Source organism: Camellia sinensis, chromosome 4, assembly GCF_055761805.1.
Source record: "Camellia sinensis isolate YWXY chromosome 4, ASM5576180v1, whole genome shotgun sequence".
In the NCBI taxonomy this organism is placed as follows: Eukaryota; Viridiplantae; Streptophyta; class Magnoliopsida; order Ericales; family Theaceae; genus Camellia; species Camellia sinensis.
The window spans coordinates 122113061-122131704 of record NC_138964.1 but is presented as its reverse complement, the minus strand read 5'-3'; the positions used below and the strand labels follow the sequence as shown (position 1 = coordinate 122131704).

Sequence of the window (18644 nt, the reverse complement as noted above, 5' to 3'; positions counted from 1 at the left end):
GCGGGTCATACGTATATCAGTTGGCAGCTAGGTCATTTTAGATCACTTTTTTAACTCTCACTCTCTCTCTTGCTTTTCAAAAACCTATTTTGAGAGCTTCTCTCACTACATTTCACATCCTCTCTAAGGTTTGATCTAGTTCTAGTGTGTTTCTAGCCTTGTCCTTTTGTAAAAAGTGTAGAGCTTGGCTTGGGCTACCTATCAATCCAAAAATCTTGGGATTTGGAGCACTTTCGATTTTCTTCACCTTCCCTTTTGGGCTCTGAATTTGAGGTAGAGATTACTACTCATATTTATGGTTTTTGACATAAACTTGTTGTCATTTTGATGAAATATTGAAGTTGGGTAATTGTGGGTGTTAGGGTTTCAAATATGAAAAGAGGGGCTTTGGTTCTTTTGGCCAATACATGTGTATTTGGGCCCTAAATTGAGATTGTGGATGTTTAATGATAATAATTGAACCTTTGGGTCAATTTTGAGAAAAGGGAAAAATACCATAGTTGGATTTTATTGGGTCATTAGTGTAATTAATGACTTTTATTGTGAAATAGTGAAATTGGGAAGTTATGAGAAAGAATGGTGGAGTTGGATTGATTAATCGCTCACTTTTGAGAATATTGATAATTTATCTGTTGATGCATTTATTATCTGTTTAGAAATAATTGCTTTGGGTTATCGGTGGAGGATAATCTTGATTGTTGTAGACACTGTATGTTGATTAGGGAAAACTGAAACTAATCACGTTGAATATGTCATTGAATATGGCGGTTGGAATAATACATCGAATATGTGTATTGATTGATCGTGTATATGATAATTGTTTATATACATTGTTTTGTATGGGAGGAGATAGGGGATGTACTCCACGGTTTAGGGGAAGATAGGGGATGGACTCCTAAACCGGATGTTATTTGGGAGGAGATAGGGGATGGACTCCATTGATACAGCGAATCTGTGTATCATTTATGAAGTATGAAAGTGTTTGAATATGACATTGATACAGCAAATATGTGTATCTATTGTGAAGTATGGAAGTGTTTTGTTACGAGTTATAATCTCATTTAAATTGTTGATATTGGAAAAGTTTTTGACATGAGCCGTAGTCTCATGGGAATTGTTTGGCCAGGTTCTGAGCCATGTTTATAAATCGAAATTGTTAAGTAAAGGAAAATGGAATGAAGCATGGACATATGTGTCATAGAACTGAAATGTGTAATTAGTTGATTTATATGAGTTAAACATTTATCGAATACTCATGTTTTAGTCATTGCTCATATTATGTTTAGCATATCTCTACTGGGCGTTGGCTCACCCTATATGGGACATCATTTTTAGGTACAGGTGATATGCCGCCTCCAAGGACTTAGCTTGGGAGGTTTTAGAAGCTGAAGGCTTACTTTTGTAATTATTTTGTGTATTACATGTAATTCAAGCCAAGGGCTTATCTTGTGTTTTGAGTTAGTACTCTCATTTTTGTAACCAAGTGTTGGCTTGGAAACTTGTAAGCCCGTAGGGCATTTAGTTTTGTTGTCAACATGTAATACTTTTGGATTATATACTCTGATGAATGAAAATATGTTTATTTCTCTTATATTTATAGATGTCTTGAATGTATGATTTATGGATTTATTTTGAGGGCGTTATATTTCTAACCCACAAGTTTTGTGGGAGCTCCAAGTTTTCAATCTAAATTTCATAATTTTTTGATTTTTAAAAATTTTAAAAATCTTCTATTGGCTAGCTCTTATTCAAGCATAGATAAATAAATAAATAAAAATTAATATCCCTTAATTTATGACTTTCAAATGGAAAATATATCAAATCTATAAATAAAATAAAAAAGTATACTAATATAATCCATTTCAAAATTCAAATTTGAGGGTCACTAAATATGAAAAACAATCTATTAATTTAAATTTAAAATTGGCACAATAACAATTTAAAATTATAATGATCTATTCCATGATTTTTTTAGTTTTAGAGCAGTGATTGGTAGCTTTAAATTTGAGCACTAAACTAGCTCTAATGAGCTGAGAAAAAAAAAAAAAAAAAAAAAACATCCCATCATGTGGGATCCACTCCCACACTAGAGCTCTTGGTTTAGAGGTGGGAAACATTTATGATCTATATACTACTATAATTGAAAAACGTTATCATCCTATTAAAATTTAAAGTTGCAATTATTTTTCTTTTTCTTTCTCTCTCTCTTTTTTTTATAAATTTTTTATTTTGTTTAATTTTTGTTAATATGTGTTATGATTGATGTATAAATTAATTTTATATTCTTAAAATGAAATTTTAAATTTAGATTCTTCCTTAAATTATGTTCCCAAAATAATATCAATATTCATTCCTTAATTTATGAATCTTTTATTACATTATAAAATAAAATTTTAAATTTAAACATAATATGTCATTAGATACACATATTCAAATTATTAATCACTATTAAAAGTTTATACTTTTATTTTTGTTATTTTTGGTTTTAAATTTTATAAAAAAAAATTATGTCCTTCTAAACTATGAGGACTTAAACAATAATTTTTTTTAACAAAATAAAAAAATATTAAGAAAATAAATGACTTTTTTTAACAATTATCAAACATTCTATTAGTTTTATTTTAATCTCAATGGTCAATTAAACAAATAAAAATAAAAATAATTCCTTTGGCTTAAATAATTAAGAAGTGACTTTTGCTAAAATCAAATAGAAATAAACATTTTTTTTCTATTGGTGAAACTTTTTTTGATATATAATAAAAAATGAAAATGGTAGTTACATGTGATAATTTATTATTCCAGCAATGTTACAGACCCACACTTTCACCCACAATGATGTGACAAAAAGGTTGAGTCCCATGTCATTGAGTGTATAGTAAATCAAAAGTTGATACATATAATAACGCATTATTATGCATACAATTGTGAGTGTTTTTTTGTGGGTTTCAAACATTTTTCTTATTATTCATCTAAACTATTTTAGCACTTGTGAAAAATGGTAGATCCTAGTTTGTTTTTGTTTTTTTTTAATCTCAATTGTCAATTAAATAAACTAAAATAAAAATGAAACTTTTTTGACTCAAATTGCTAAAAAGTGAGTTTTGCTAAAACAAATAGAAACAGATGTTATTTTTGTAATAAAAGTTATGGTATATGAAATATCTTTTTCAGATCAAATGAGAATACCATTCTAAATTTTCTTCTTACCTTTTTTTATTTTTTTATTTTTTATAGATACTTTTATTTTGTAGAAATTTAATTTTATTATATTTAAATTTTTTATTGTAATTTTTAAATTAAAAATATTTTTAAAAAAATCATAATTAAATTATTTTATGCCATTATAAAATATAATTTTTTTTAATATCAATTTATTTGATGATCCCTTTCTAAAAGGTGTATTTGCTTTTGTTTATTAATATTAAAATTTTAATTAATCTTATTTATTATTAAACAAATTAATTAGCAAATAATTTTATATATTTATATATACAATTTTGTTTCAATTGCCCAGGTTATTTAGTGTCTCTGTCTAAGTCCATTTAAATTTATTTGAATTTTTGAATTTTACATAGTTTCTTACCAAATTAAAAATGATGTTGCACAATTTTTAAAAATTTACGAGCTTGACTCAAGTTGCTTGGGTTCAACTCGCCCAAATTTACAACTTTAACAAGGGGGTTGAAAGTTACATTATCGAAATTGTGACAAATTAAAAATTGATACATAAATTGTGATAAAATTATAAAATTTAAATTGTAAATTTCAATATATATATTTTTATAATTTACATAAAAAAATCTAACTATTTATATTATTTCATATAAATATATTTTATTAGCTTTTTTACGTCCTGTGCATAGCACGGGTTTTCACTAGTAGTTAAGTTAGCAGAATGTAGAAAGTTATAAAAGTTGCTGCAGTAATTGACATTAACCAACCAATCATGTACAAGTTGATTGCCTATATAAGCACACCAATGCATAACGAGTAAGGATCCTCAGTCACCCTTTCCTACGGCCCTCCCTGCCGCATTCGCTAAAACGATGTCGTTTTGGCCAAAACGGCGTCGTTTTGTTTAGTGATTTTTTTTTTCCCCAAAAATTTGATTTTCCCGCTTCTTCCACTTTCATCTTCCTCGGATATGTTTTGTTTAGCCTTAGCAACATCAATAGGTAGACAGAGACAAGAGAGAAAGACGCTAGACGAAGAGAGAGAGAGAGAGAGAGAGAGAGAGAGAGAGAGAGAGAGAGGCATAGAGAAACAAACTGAGATAGATGATGGAGGGATGCGATGGTGACAGTAAAGGATGAAGGATGGCAGAGGGAGGAGACGGCGACGGCGAAGGACAGAGGATGGCGAAGGGACACGACGAGACGACAAGGCGAGATTGCGGCCATGACGAGGTTCATTTCATCATTTCAAATTTTCTTGCTGATATATCATTTCATCTTCCTTTGATATGTTATGTATATAACCAGATTTTTCTTTCTAATTTTTGTATCAAAAATTTCTGAAAATGACTATAAGCTGTATTACTTCAGATATTACTTCATATCGAAAATAATAACCAGATATTACTTCATATCCCTCTCCCGGAAATTTTTATATCTGTTTTGAAATTTCTGTAAGCTGGATTTGTGGTCTAGTATAGTTTCATTTATGGTTTAAATTGATTTGAACTAGAGTTTCCATATCCTCTCTCTATTTCTCCATTTCATTTAGTGATTTCAGTTAATTTGTGAAATTATGGTTTTTGGTTTTTTATTTTTTTTAATAATAATTTTTGGAAAATTTTTGTAGTCATGGGTTTGTTAATTTGTGAAATTTTGGCTGCTAGGTCATCTGATTCATGTTAGAAGGATGAAATTGATTTCAACTAGAGTTTTTTAATCTATTTTTTATTTTTATTTTTTATGTTTGGTTTGATACTAGAATCTGGATGTATTTATGTTCCTTGTTTATATGTTCTTTTCTTTTTGTTTATGAAGATTGGATGTGTTTGCATATATTCCTTATTTATAATCCTTGATTTGTTGAAGCAATTTGAATAGAATGATTTGTTGAGGTTTGCTGAAATGAGTATATATATATATATATATACATTTTATCATCTAATGGAATGATTTGGCTGAAGTGAGTAGTATGGAAAAGGACTAATCATTAGTATGTTTAGTAGTCTGCCTTGAAAAACAATTAAAGGTAAAAAAAAAAAAAAAAATTAAAGGTGAGTCTGGAAGAGATGACACCCAAAATTGGTAGAAATATTGACAATTTGTTCAACACAAAAACCTCTATTCTATGTTTATTCGATTGTTGTTTATGTGATTTTTATTTATTTTTATTATTTGTATGGTACTAAATTGTAGGTAATGGAAGAAAATAATGTTGTTGATGAGTTGGCTAGTTATGTTTGGAAGCTGAAATTGGGCATGTCATTTGACTCTGAACAAGCTGCGTGTGACTTTTACAATAACTATGGCTGGAAGGTTGGCTTTAGTATTAGGAAGTCGTATGCACACAAGAACAAACAAACTAAGGAAATAACTTCACAGACTTTTGTATGTTACAAAGAGGGAACTCGGGGTATTGACCAGCGAGATCCACTAGTAAAATTTCCGAGACAAGGGTGAGATGCGGTTGTGGTGCTCCGATTGAGTATCAAGTTAGATAGAAATTTAGGAAAATATGTTGCAATTGATTTTGTTGAACATCATAATCATGACCTTGTGTGTCAATAGTGCATTCATATGTTGCCATCCTAAAGAAAAATATCTACCACCCAAGCAATTGAGATTTGGTTGAACATCATAATCATGACCTTGTGCGCCAAGCGTGCATTCATATGTTGCCATCGCAAAGAAAAATATCTACCACCCAAGCAATTGAAGTATAATTGGCTTCAGAAACTGGAATTCCTCTTAGGTCTGTTTATGAGCTATTTGGTAGGGAATCTGGTGAAAGAGCAGCACTTGGCTTCACGAAATTGGACCAAAAAAATTACTTGAGATCGAAGAGACAAAAAGATTTGGAATATGGAGGTAGTGTGTTGCAGTACTTTCGTAAGAAAACTGTGGAAAATCCATCCTTTTATTATATAGTCCAATTAGATTGTGAAGAGCAGATAAGTAATATATTTTGGGCCGATAGTCAAATGATAATGGACTATGCTCAATTTGGTGATGTAGTGACCTTTGATACTACTTACAAATTAAATAACGGGCATAGACCTTTTGGGACCTTTGTTGGATTTAATTATTATCGAGAAACAGTTATATTCGGTGCAGCGTTGATGTATGATGAGACTGTCGAATCATTCACATGGTTGTTTTAGATTTTTTTAGAGGCAATGTCAAACAAAGCTCTGAAAATTATTTCCACAGATCAAGATACTGCGATGGCTAAGGCCATTCCAATTGTCATGCCTACTACAAACCACCGACTTTGCACATGGCATTTGATGCAAAATGCGGCGAAGCATGTAAGTTCTCTTTTTGAAGATGTAGGGGTGAAGGGTGTGTTTTCAAAATTTATACATGAAATTGATGATGAAGAAGAATGTAGAATACAATGAGAACAAATGCTTGATAGGTATGATGCACGCAACAATTATTGGTTGGAGCAAACTTTTGGTGTGAAGGAGAAATAGGGATGGCCATATATTATAAATTCTTGGGTAGCTGAAATGAGTACTACTCAAGTTAGTGAATCCTTCAATGCATTTTTGAAGGATTATCTCAATTGTGATCATAACTTGATGGAATTTTTTATGCATTTTGAGAGGGCGCTCTATGAGAAGAGATATAAAGAATTAGAAGCCAAGTATAACTTGTGCAAAAATTGCCAAGGGTTTCAATTCCAACTTTGATGTTAAAGCAAGTGGCAGAGATTTACACCAAAACAATTTTTGAGGAATTCCAAAATGAGTACGTGCAGTCCATTGAAGCGTCCATTATAGGCACTATTAATGATGGTGAGAGTACTATATTCACAATTAGAACGGTGGTAGATGGAAAAAAAGATAAGAATGTGACAATGGATAGAGATGGTTCTTTGAGTTGTAGTTGCAAGAAGTTTGAAGTGAAGGGCATATTGTGTTGACATTGTTTGAAGGTACTTAGAGATATATTCAATGCAATAGACCTTCTTGCACAATACATACTAAAACGTTGGACTAAAAAAGCAAGGGCTGAAAGTGTGAAAGATAGCCGTGGGTATGACGTCAAGGCTGATGTGAAACTATGTCAAAGCGACCGATATAGGTCATTGACGAATATGTTCAGAGCAATAGCAAGTGGAGCCACTGAAAGTAAAGAAACTTATCATTTATCACTTGCAAAAGGTGAAGAATTGAGTATAATGGTTGAAGACAAATTAAGTGTGCACGCTTGTGGTCAAGTGGAGGTTACTGAATTGAGAAATTCCTCAACTAACACATGCCCACTAAGTGATGAAGTAGATTGTCCAATCCAAGCTAAGGGACTAAAGAAGAGACAAGCAACTAGCAAGGGAAGAAGAAGGATCAAGGGCGGGATGGAAAAATCTATTGCAAAGAAGAAAATGATGTAATCTAAGCAGGTAATTACACGAAAAAGTTGCATATGATTAAATGATATTTTGTTATGTGTGATTGTTATGTGTTATGTGATATGTGTTATCAATTTTGTGTTATGTGTGTTAGAAAAATAATGAATCAAATAAATTGGTCGTTTGCGGGGTGATACTTTTTGTACTCCCGAAGGTCAATCTGAGCCTCTTGTCGCCATGGGTAATAATTCTAGTCAGGTAATATTTACTATTGTGTGCAACCTTGTATTAATCTTGTTGGATTGGTTATTATTGTATTAATAATTCTAGTAGGGTGATATTTATTATTTTAGGTCTTTTGTGATGCATATAAGGTGGTTCTTTTTGTGCTTCCCAAGGTCAAACTCAACTTTCTTTCGCCATGGGTAATCATTCAATACATGTAATATTTAATATTGTATGCAACCTTTGACATGCATATTGAACCTCATATGGAACCATTGTTTTACTTTATTAACTAAGATTCCCACATATCTTCAATTGGTTCTTCTAGCAATCTAATCATGTGAAATTTGTTTTTTTCGTGCATTGGTTGTATAGGGTGTTGCTGTTTATACTCCCCAAGGTCAATCTTGACTTCCTTTCGCCATGGGTAGTAATTATGTTAAGGTAATATTTCATATTGTGTGTTTTTTTAAAACGAAAATGCATTATTAATTGTTTTTCATTTCATATATTATTTTCTTTATGTTGGTTTACTTTAAGGTCATGGTCATGGTGTCTATATTTCTCAATCTCGACCTCAATCCCAATCTCAACCTCCTTTTGCCATGGGTCGTACAAGTGTTCATCATGTCATGTATCTTACATATGATGTGAGTTATAATTGCTTATACACTTTACATTGAAATGGTAGTATACATTGTATAAATATTTAATAAATGTATCACTATTGCAGGGAAATAACACGCCTCAGTTAATGCCTTTAGTATATCCCACTCAGACATCGTTTCAAGAGTTGCTTCGAGGTACTAGTGTTGAACACTTTGCAGTCCAACTGTCGCAAGTCTCACATAGTCCTCCTGACAGTCATGTAAATGGACATCCCTGGAAGGCTTGCACCGAACAATGATGTTATTATATTTTTGGATTTGGGTGTATTTTTTTATGTTGTTTGGATTTAGGTATTTTTTATGGACATATTTTTTATGTATTTTTTTTTTAATGTTTAGGAACAATGTTCTTCTCATTTATTGCAATGGGAACAATGTTCTTTTTTGATGTTAGAGATGGTTATGATGTTAGGTGTTGGTTGTATGACTGAGAAGAATATGTTGGCTTTATAATGTTGGGTGTTGGCTGTATGTTTGTTTCATGGGGGTTGGTTGGCTTTATGATGTTGGGTGTTAGCTGTATGTTTGTCTTATGGGTGTTAGTTTTATGATGTTGGATGTTTTCAATGGGAACAATGCTGTTTTTTTTATTATTTATTCTTATGCTATGAATGAGAGCATAATTGTTATGTTAAGATTCTTGAGAGCAGAATTCTTATAGTATGATTTTTTTGATTTTTTATGTATGTTTGATCCATGGTGAAGAATGCATGCATATATATATATATATATATGTAGGATGGGGATGGACAAATTCTTTATATATATTTGAGCAGAATGCATGCATGCATATATATATATATATATATAAAATTAAATCGGTACAATTTATTTAAAATGGGTCATCTAAATCGTTATTGGTTATTACAAGCGAAAACAATTCTATTATAATTGTGAATATACATAACACCCAATTTCATTAATTAACACAATTGACATAGCATAGTAACTTCATTAATTAAACATTGTTCGGATTTTACATGCACATATAAAAGTTTCAAAACCAAATTCTACAAGCAGTGGTTGTATTTAGTAGGATTGGTTACATTCACTTGAGCAGCAACACTAGCATGGTAAAACCAACCATCACTATGGTTGTCAACATCATAAATTTCATACCTTCAAGTCGTTCTCGTTGGTTTGCCTCAAGTCGTTCCAAGATATTCAAAACTTCGTTGTTTCTCTCAAAATCATAATCATACCCACTCTCATCTTCATTCTTCATATGAAAAGCTTTACTTCTCCTTTGGATGTTTGATGCATTTCCAATAAGATCCACTCTCTACGCAAAGTAGTCACAAATCTTATCTGCACACTTGAAATACAACCTCCTTGGATTTTTCTCTGATTTTGATATGTACACTCTTGCTTTTTTTCCACATTTGCATCGTTTATTTTGCAAGAATCTAGCATCATTGTTTAAACCCATTGACATGTTAATCCTAATTACAAGTAAACACAAAAGTCAATTTTAGATGTAAGCAAAGAACCTTAATCTAGGCAGCTAATTAAACATGTAAAAAATTAAATAGTTATGACCACAATAATTATCTATCTTTATGAGCAAATGTAAATCGCTTGAAGTAATGCATGGTGTTGTGTTCTAGGCCTAGTGGGCAGCCATGCATCGAAACATTGGAGATTTACATTGGAGTCCAAATAGCCTCATTTTCCGTACCCAGTATAATAGTTGTTTTACTATTATTGTAGTTCTTGAGTCTTGGTATTTTTGTTGTCTATTACAGCTCAATGGAGGGACAAATTGGCTCAACTCAGGTACAAGAGGAATTGGGCATAGCATGGGGTATTTTTGTTGTCTATTACAGCTCAATGGAGGGACAAACTGACTCAACTCAAGTCTAAGAGGAATTGGGCATAGCAGGGGGTATTTTTGTTGTCTATTACAGCTCAATGGAGGGACAAATTGACTCAACTCAAGTCTAAGAGGAATTGGGCATAGCATGGGATATTTTTGTTGTCTATTATAGCTCAATGGACACTCAATAAGGCTTCCTATTTTCTTTAACAACAGTCTCAACAATTATCACATCAATTATAAAAAGAAATTTAAAATTTATCTCAAATATAATATTTTAAATCAAATTAAAATAATAAAAAAATCTAAAAAATAACTCATCTCAAAACAAGTACTTAGGCTTCGTTTGACAATATCACTTTTTAGATTAAAAGTCAAAAAGTCACTAAAAAAATTAAAAAGTCAACAACTTATACAAAAAAGTCAAAAATTTTATTTTTTCTCTACTTTTTATATATCTTTTTATAAAAAATTAAAAAATTATCGTCAATATACTAATTTTTTTTAATCATATTTTAATAAAAAAATTTAAAAATTACTTAAAAAAACGAGGCTTTAATAAATAAATAAACGGACCAAGCTCCAGCCACCACTAACAAGCAAGGCCCATCGCACCGCCCTCGTTGTCATTTACGTCAGTCACAAAAAGGGCGAAGAGCTGGTGGTGGTGGGGGTGGGGGTAGGGAAAAACTAGACTGCGACACAACCCCGCCGTCAAAACGCCTCTCCGCAACCATGTCCGGCGGCTTTTCTCCCACCGACGAGCCCTTATCTCCTACCCCAGATCTCGATATCACCGTATGTCCTCCCAATTCTCTTCTTCTTTTTCTTCTTCTAATTTCTCTACTCTCTGTTTTAGCTTTTCAAAGATTCCATTTTTTTCACCATTTGAGTTGATAATCCACACGCAAAGAACCCTCTGTTTGTTTCCTGAGAAAATTGACGAATTGCAGGACTTCAGTTTCTGCTGTTTATTCCCTATCCGGAATTAGAAGAAGAAAATAAAAAGAGAAAAAATTGGTACTGAGAGTTCATATGTACTGAAAAAAACTAAATTTGACCGATCCGATTGATTTAATATCGACCAAGTCCAGTTGAAAACTCATAATTTTCGATCTTTAATTTTCATTTGCTGTTCCTGTGGTTTCTCAGCTGGGCTTGATAAAGTATGATAATGCATCTTAATGAGGATCATGGATAATTGGGCTCGTATATTCGAATTAGGGGACAAATTCTCAAGAATATGTAGGCAGCTTATGAAGAGTTGTAGGATAATAGGGTTGTTTGGCGGAGCTTATCTAAGTTGTTTTTAACTTTTTTTTCGTATGGAGTTTTGCCAGACCTGTTTGGTGCAGCTTCTGCGTATAGCTTATTAGGCGGAAATAGCTTAAATAAGTTGAAAAAAGTTGACTTCTAAAAGCTGGGGAAGGGATGCTTTTGGCTTATGCTTTTAATTATAGTAAGTTTCAAGCACCAATATGTGGAAATGAAATTGGAGAATGCTATGGCTAGTTTATAACATAGAGCATTGAATGTAAGACCTAATTTGAACCTTTAATTTTGAGTTCAATGATGTTAATAACACATATGATGTGTGACATATAAAATGTTGTTATTGTATTCTATGAAGTTTGGGGAGGGGAAGCATATTAGATTTGAGAATACGCTAAAAGAAAGAAATTTTGTCAAATAAAACTCCTCAATAAGACTATGGACATAAAACCAACCACATAAAACAATCCGAACCATACATGTCAGATGGTGGGGTCTGAGGTCCATTATAAAATATACAATTACACTCAAATTGTTCTACCTATATTGTGTGGTTGGTTTTGTGTCCATCGCTTATTAATAATTACTCTTTTTGGTGTGTACTTAACATAAACGTGGTGGAGGCTTTAGACAAAAATTTTGTGTAATGATTCATCACAAGTTGTAATCATACAGTTTTCACCAACGACAATTGTGGTTTGTTATTTTGTCTACTATATGGACTCCGACACATGAACTGTGAGGAGTTTCAGTACTCCGCAGGTAACTTCAATCTGGTTAACAACCAAAGTTCACTATGTTATATCCTTTATTCAAGATGTGTGGGAAATTAATTGATAAGGAACAAATTGTAGCAGAAGATTTGTACTACGGATGGATTTGTTTCTATCTTCTGATTATTACTTATATGCATTTGGCACTTGATATATAATTTTTGACAAGTAGGATGATTTTACTGAAATTTGCATGATTATTTTTGGCAATAAATTTTAGATATATATAATTTTGGCGATCTTGGAGTTAACCTGGTATTATTATAAGACAATAATGCTTGTGCAAGTCTAATTTGGACAAGAGGTCTTCACTCCTAAGAAGCATGGATATGGACACATGACATGACATGGATACGATAAGGACATGCCGACACCTTAATTTTTAAAAAATACAGGACACGACACACATGAAATATTAAATTTTATATATTTATTATATGTTATATATATGAATATATCATTCAAAGATAATAAAAAATACAATATGACACTAATCCTTATAAATATATGATTTTTGTTTTATTATTGTATCTTAAGTAATTTTGTTCAAACTTATAATTAGTTTCATATGTGTTTAATTGATAGACACGTGTGTTTAAAAGATACACACGTGTGTCTTCCAAGTGTTCAAGGAGTGTCTGGGTCTTTAAAAAATATTAAAAAATAGGACACGTTTTGAAGAGTGTCGGACACGTGTTGGGAAAGTGTTCAAAGAGTGTCGGTGTCCGACACGGACACGACATAGATACTTCATCTTTTTAGAAGTGTCCGTGTTTCTTAGCTCCACACAAACTGTTGTAATCCAGTCAATTAATGTTCAGTTCATTCAGACTGAAAATGTGAACCTTATGTTTGGGATGTCACGCTTTTTCAAATTAAATTTGAAATGTGACTTAGGTTAAGGATTGGTGTATCAAGTGTTGGCTTTGACTCAGCTGAGCTAGTGAATTTATGAGACTCATTCTAGTGAATGTGGATTAAATTACTTGAATTAACTGATTGGCAGTCTTAGTGATGAAGACTCACAAGTTAAAATTGGAAAACAGAATCACTGGAAGAGTAGATATGCTGAAAGGAAAATGGATGAAGCAGCAAAGAAATGGATATGCTGGATGACTGGATCAGCAGAGAAAATGGCTGATAGGAATTTAGATGAGATATCTGGGTGTGTGCTAGATCAGTCAGATTCACAAGAATGGCAGAGTTGATATATTCACGGTTTCAAAGGGTTAGATAAAAGAGCGTTCAAGCAAGAATTAATGAAGTTCTAGAGTGCAAACTGTTATTTTTAACTACCAAAAACATTCCTTCATTTTGATAACATGCCAAGAACGTTTGGTGAAAGTGATGACTATCAACATGTCACTAGTCTAGGAGTATATATGGGAAAGTAGTAATTCTGCTTTGTTAAATCATACATGATTGTCATGACAAATTACAACCAATTTCAGTTTCATGTACTAGATTATATGACAAGATAAATATTTCTTGCTTGGAGTTCACTGATGCTCGCTCAGCCAGTCAAGTTCTTGGCTAAAAAGATTCAAAGACACTCCTCAATGGGAAAAAAGGAAAAGAAAAGAAAAACATTTGGTAAAACACGCACTTGATTGGCATTGTCTTTTCCATCATATATCTTGTTTTTTTGGTTTGCTACTTTTCTTGTTGAGTTGTTGTTAATGATTATTTTTATTCTTGCTGTTCATGTTCTATTTGGTGATATTGTTGATCACTAACAGTGAGTATTGTTGGTTCTTCTTCTTCTTTTACTTCCCCCTACCCCAATTCCAGATATAATAAATGAATAAATAACGTCGGCGGTTTGTTTCTCATTCCAGATTGAAGAAGGTTCTGAAAACAGTGAGCAACTGCTTGAGGAAGAGGGCAGTGAGCATGAAATTGACAGTGAAGAAGTATTTAGGGTTGAAAGCGATGACCCTGGCAGGGGGCCAGTTCTTGGGATTGAAAGCAATGACCTTCAGAAAGACGGTGATCAAGTGCTTGAATTTGGAAGCAATGATCAAGTGCTTAGGATAGAAAGCAACCACAATGAAAACAATAGTGATCAAATGCTCGAGATTGAAAGCAATTATCATGAGGATGGAGGAGACTGTGATACAACAATTGATCAAAATGGTGTAAAGGGTTATCATCCACCAGTTGTGGGGTTGGAGTTTGAGTCATATGATGATGCTTACAATTATTATAACTGCTATGCCAAGGAGCTGGGATTTGCCATCAGGGTCAAATCTTCATGGACAAAACGTAACAGCAAAGAGAAGCGTGGCGCGGTACTCTGTTGTAATTGTGAGGGTTTCAAAACTATAAAAGAGGCAAGCACTCGAAGGAAGGAAACTAGAACTGGTTGTCTAGCAATGATAAGGTTGAGGTTGGTAGAATCCAATAGGTGGAGAGTCGATGAAGTTAAGCTTGAACACAACCATTTATTTGATCCTGAAAGGGCTCAAAACTCCAAGTCACACAAGAAGATGGATGCTGGAGCCAAAAGAAAGTTGGAGCCATCTATTGACGTCGAAGTACGAACAATCAAGTTGTACAGAACCCCGGTCGTAGATATTGCAGGTTATGGTAGCTCGAGTGAAAGAGAAGTCAGTAACCATGTTGATGAGTCCAAGCGATTGAAGCTCAAAAAAGGAGATGCACAAGTTATTCACAATTATTTTTGTCGTATGCAGCTAACAAATCCTAACTTTTTCTATGTGATGGATATCAACGATGAAGGCCATTTGAGGCACGTGTTTTGGATTGAACCTAGGTCTAGGGCTGCATATGGGTATTTTGGTGATGTCGTTGCACTTGACACGGCATGCATGTCAAGCAAATATGAGGTTCCTCTTGTGTCTTTTGTCGGAGTAAATCACCATGGGCAGTCAATTTTGCTTGGTTGTGGTCTGCTTGCAGATGAAACCCTAGAAACATATGTTTGGTTATTGAGGACATGGCTAACATGCATGTTGGGACGTCCTCCTCAAACCATCCTCACAGACCAGTGTAAGGCATTGCAAACTGCAATTGCAGAGGTTTTTCCTAGGGCTCATCATCGTCTTTGTTTGTCACTTGTCATGCAAAGCATTCTCGAGAATTTGGGGCAACTACGGGAATCTGAAGAATTCCGGACCGTATTGGGTAGAATTGTTCACAACTCTGTCAAAGTGGATGAATTTGAAATAGCTTGGGAGGATATGATCCAGCGTTTTGGAATTAAGGATCACAATTGGCTTCAAACTTTATATGAAGATCGAGAGCGATGGGCTCCAGTTTACTCGAAAGAGACAGTTTTCGCAGGAATGTTTGCTTCTCAACCAGGTGTGTTGATGAACCTATTTTTTGATGGGTATGTCCATAAAGAAACCTCTTTGAAAGAATTTTTTGACATGTATGAATTAGTTCTGCAAAAAAAGTATCAGAAGGAATCTCTAGATGATTTTGAGTCAAAAGAGTCAATCCCCATGTTAAAAACAAGATGCCCATATGAATCACAGCTCTCAAAAGTGTATACAAAAGAATTGTTCTTAAAGTTCCAAGAGGAAGTGGATATGATAGCGTCTTGTTTAAGCATAACACAAATTCATGCCAATGGGCCGATCATCACGTACATGGTCAAAGAAAGGGAGGAAGATGGTAATCTAAGAGGAATAAAAAATTTCGAAGTTATGTATGAGAAAGCGGGATTAGAAGTTCGCTGCATTTGTAGTTGCTTCAACTTCGAAGGTTATCTATGCCGACATGCATTGTGTGTTCTTACTTACAATGGTGTCGAGGAAATCCCCGTACAGTACATTCTGCCACGATGGAGAAAGGATATGGAGCGCTTGTATGTACTTGATCTTGGATCCAATAGCATCGATATAACCAATCCGGTTCAGTGGTATGATCACTTGTGTAAAAAAGCAGTACAAGTTGTTGAGGAAGGGATGAGATCTCAAGATCATTACATGGCTGCTTGGCAAGCATTCAAGGAGTCTTTGAATAAGGTTCGTCTAGTGGCAGATAAGCATGTGTAACCCTAAATAAGTTTCAGGTTTAAAATCTTTGTTCATATGCCTTCAATATGTTCATGTATAGAGCAATACTTCCTTTGCCGTATTTTTGTGGAAGTCTTTTTTGTTTTTTTTTTTGAATAAATAATTTATGCTGATAATAACAAATATTTAATGCAAGTCCTCTTGTTGGATGCTTGGCATTGAAATTTATGAAAACAGAGCGACTGCTCAGCCTAAGGCAATGACGTCAATTTTGGTTTTATTTATTTGTTTATTTTGTTTAATTTCTTTCCAGCCCTCATGGGGGGTTTTCTTGCAATAATTCTATAGAACGAACCAAGTACAGAACCTGTTACAGAAAATATAGCTAGAGTAATATGAGTAAAACAATCTCTTCAGGACTCTCCATCTGACATGTATGGCATACTAAAATATCTTTCTTTCAGTCAATTGTTTTTAACAAAAATAAATAATTAGTTTAGATTGAAAATAAATTAAAATTTTAGAGTTTAAATTGACAAAACTTAGAATTTATAAAAATTTTTGGTTCACACATGATGAAATCTGGAAGATGTTACTTATTATTTATTTTTTGCAAAGAAAACGAGTATCAACTTAGGATATAGATTTATTTTGGGGTCACAAATAGAATGTTAGTATGCTAGATCACGACTTAAAGAGGCCGTTGTTGATCTATCAATTCGAACTGCAGACCTTTCACTCGCAGTACCCTAAGGTGTGATTGCATGTCACTCGGTCACAAGGGCGTTGGCTAGGATATAGATTCATTAGCAATTTTTTATCATAAAATATTCAATGGGGGAAAGTTGAGAAGTTGATGAGAAATATATGAGTAATTCTTACAAGAAACAAAGCATTAATTAAATGAAATCCCAAACTAACACTAAATTTCTAATTATTTATTCTAAATCCATGATATATACATTATATATATACATATGCATATTCAAAGTTATTTATTATAAATCCATGATATATACACTTTATATACATATGCATATCAAATATATTAATAGAGCAAATCTTGCTGCTGAGGTTCTTTTGTTTTGGCAAGAGATGGAATGAATTTCAAAGTCTTGCATTGAAATAGCTTTGATTTTGTATGCTTTGTATTTTATTACTACGAGAACAGCGATTGTGATTAGAAATTCAATCTGAAACTGAAAAGGTAGTAGCGATGGTGGTCAAGGAAGGAAGAGGGGGTTGGTGGTAGCGGTTGGAAAACAGGGGGGGGGGCCAACGACAGTGGTCGGAAAAGGAAGAAGGGACTACAACAGAGCCTGGGGAAGGAGATGGGTTGGTTGGAGGATGTGGGGAGAGCGTAGGTGTTAAGGTTAAGGTTATGGTTAAGGTTAATTCCTCCAAAAAAGAACCAACTTAAGGGAGTTGGAGATGGACTAGCCATTAAGATATTTAAAGGGAGAGATATTTAAATGAGAAACTACATGTAGGTGGGAGAAATTAAAAAAAATTACTAATACATGAGGAGTGCAAGGGCATCTGTGGTAGGGTGCAAATTAAAAAAATTACTAATACATGAGGAGTGCAAGGGCATTTGTGGTAGGGTGCAAATGAAAGGCTGTAACGGTACAATGTGTTGGTTATTTTTTTTCCTTCTCCCATCTATATATCATTCTCCCATATTAAAAAGTCCATAAATATATATATTTTTTTTTAATAATTTGTATGTAGTATATAACAGTTAAAAATTAAAGTTCGTTTTTATAATAGTAAAAAAAAAAGAACTCTTAAGTATATTTTATATTTTTTAAGTTTTTAAAAATAGACACTATAATTGTTTAGTCTTTAGTGATTTTTTTTTTAAAATTTTTCAAAAAATCTTAGATTACTATATTTAACTTGACTAGATGATCAAGAAAATTTTTAAAAAAAATTCAAAAAAGACAAAAATAAGCAAAAAATAGTAGACTTTTTTTTTATATACTATTTTGGCTTTTTCAATATATATATATTTTTTTAGAATCTGTTAAAAAAATTACATTACACAAAAAGGACCGGAAAATAAAAAAAAATTGACAATTTAAAAAAAAAAAAAATCAAAAAAAGACTTTTAAAGTGTTCCAAGTTCGTGGTTGATATGAATTTGACACGTCCAACAGCATCTCTATTTGTGCTCAAATTTAAGTAGTTTGAACCTCTCCAATAATAATAGGCATTTTATCTATTCAAATATTATTATAAAGAGCCTGGGCTGTTTCCAGTTTAGATCCGGAATAGTCCGGTTCAGTTCGATTTATTAGGCTCACTTTTGGGCCCATTTTCGGTAATCTGAACTGTTCATATTTTAGGGTCTGTTGAATACATTATTCCTGTAAAA

The 18644-nt window shown here is 32.8% G+C and overlaps 2 protein-coding genes across 3 annotated transcripts; both read left to right on the top strand.

Moving 5' to 3' along the window:
- Positions 1–6397: 6397 nt before the first annotated feature.
- LOC145824013 (uncharacterized) lies at positions 6398–7569 on the top strand. Its single transcript, XM_082923598.1, has 2 exons — positions 6398–6481; positions 7114–7569. Exons 1-2 carry the CDS (start codon positions 6398–6400, stop codon positions 7567–7569), a joined length of 540 nt encoding a protein of 179 aa, XP_082779724.1.
- Positions 7570–10826: 3257 nt separating this feature from the next.
- On the top strand, positions 10827–16536 carry LOC145788958 (protein FAR1-RELATED SEQUENCE 8-like). Of its 2 annotated transcripts, none has more exons than XM_082866101.1 (2): positions 10827–11034; positions 14120–16536. In XM_082866101.1, the coding sequence occupies exons 1-2, from the start codon at positions 10972–10974 to the stop codon at positions 16304–16306; spliced, it is 2250 nt and encodes a 749-aa protein (XP_082722227.1). In that variant the 5' UTR covers positions 10827–10971; the 3' UTR covers positions 16307–16536. The 2 variants fall into 2 exon arrangements, with proteins under 2 accessions (XP_082722227.1, XP_082722228.1); XM_082866102.1 differs by having other exon boundaries at positions 10907–11034; positions 14073–16536.
- Positions 16537–18644: the final 2108 nt, after the last annotated feature.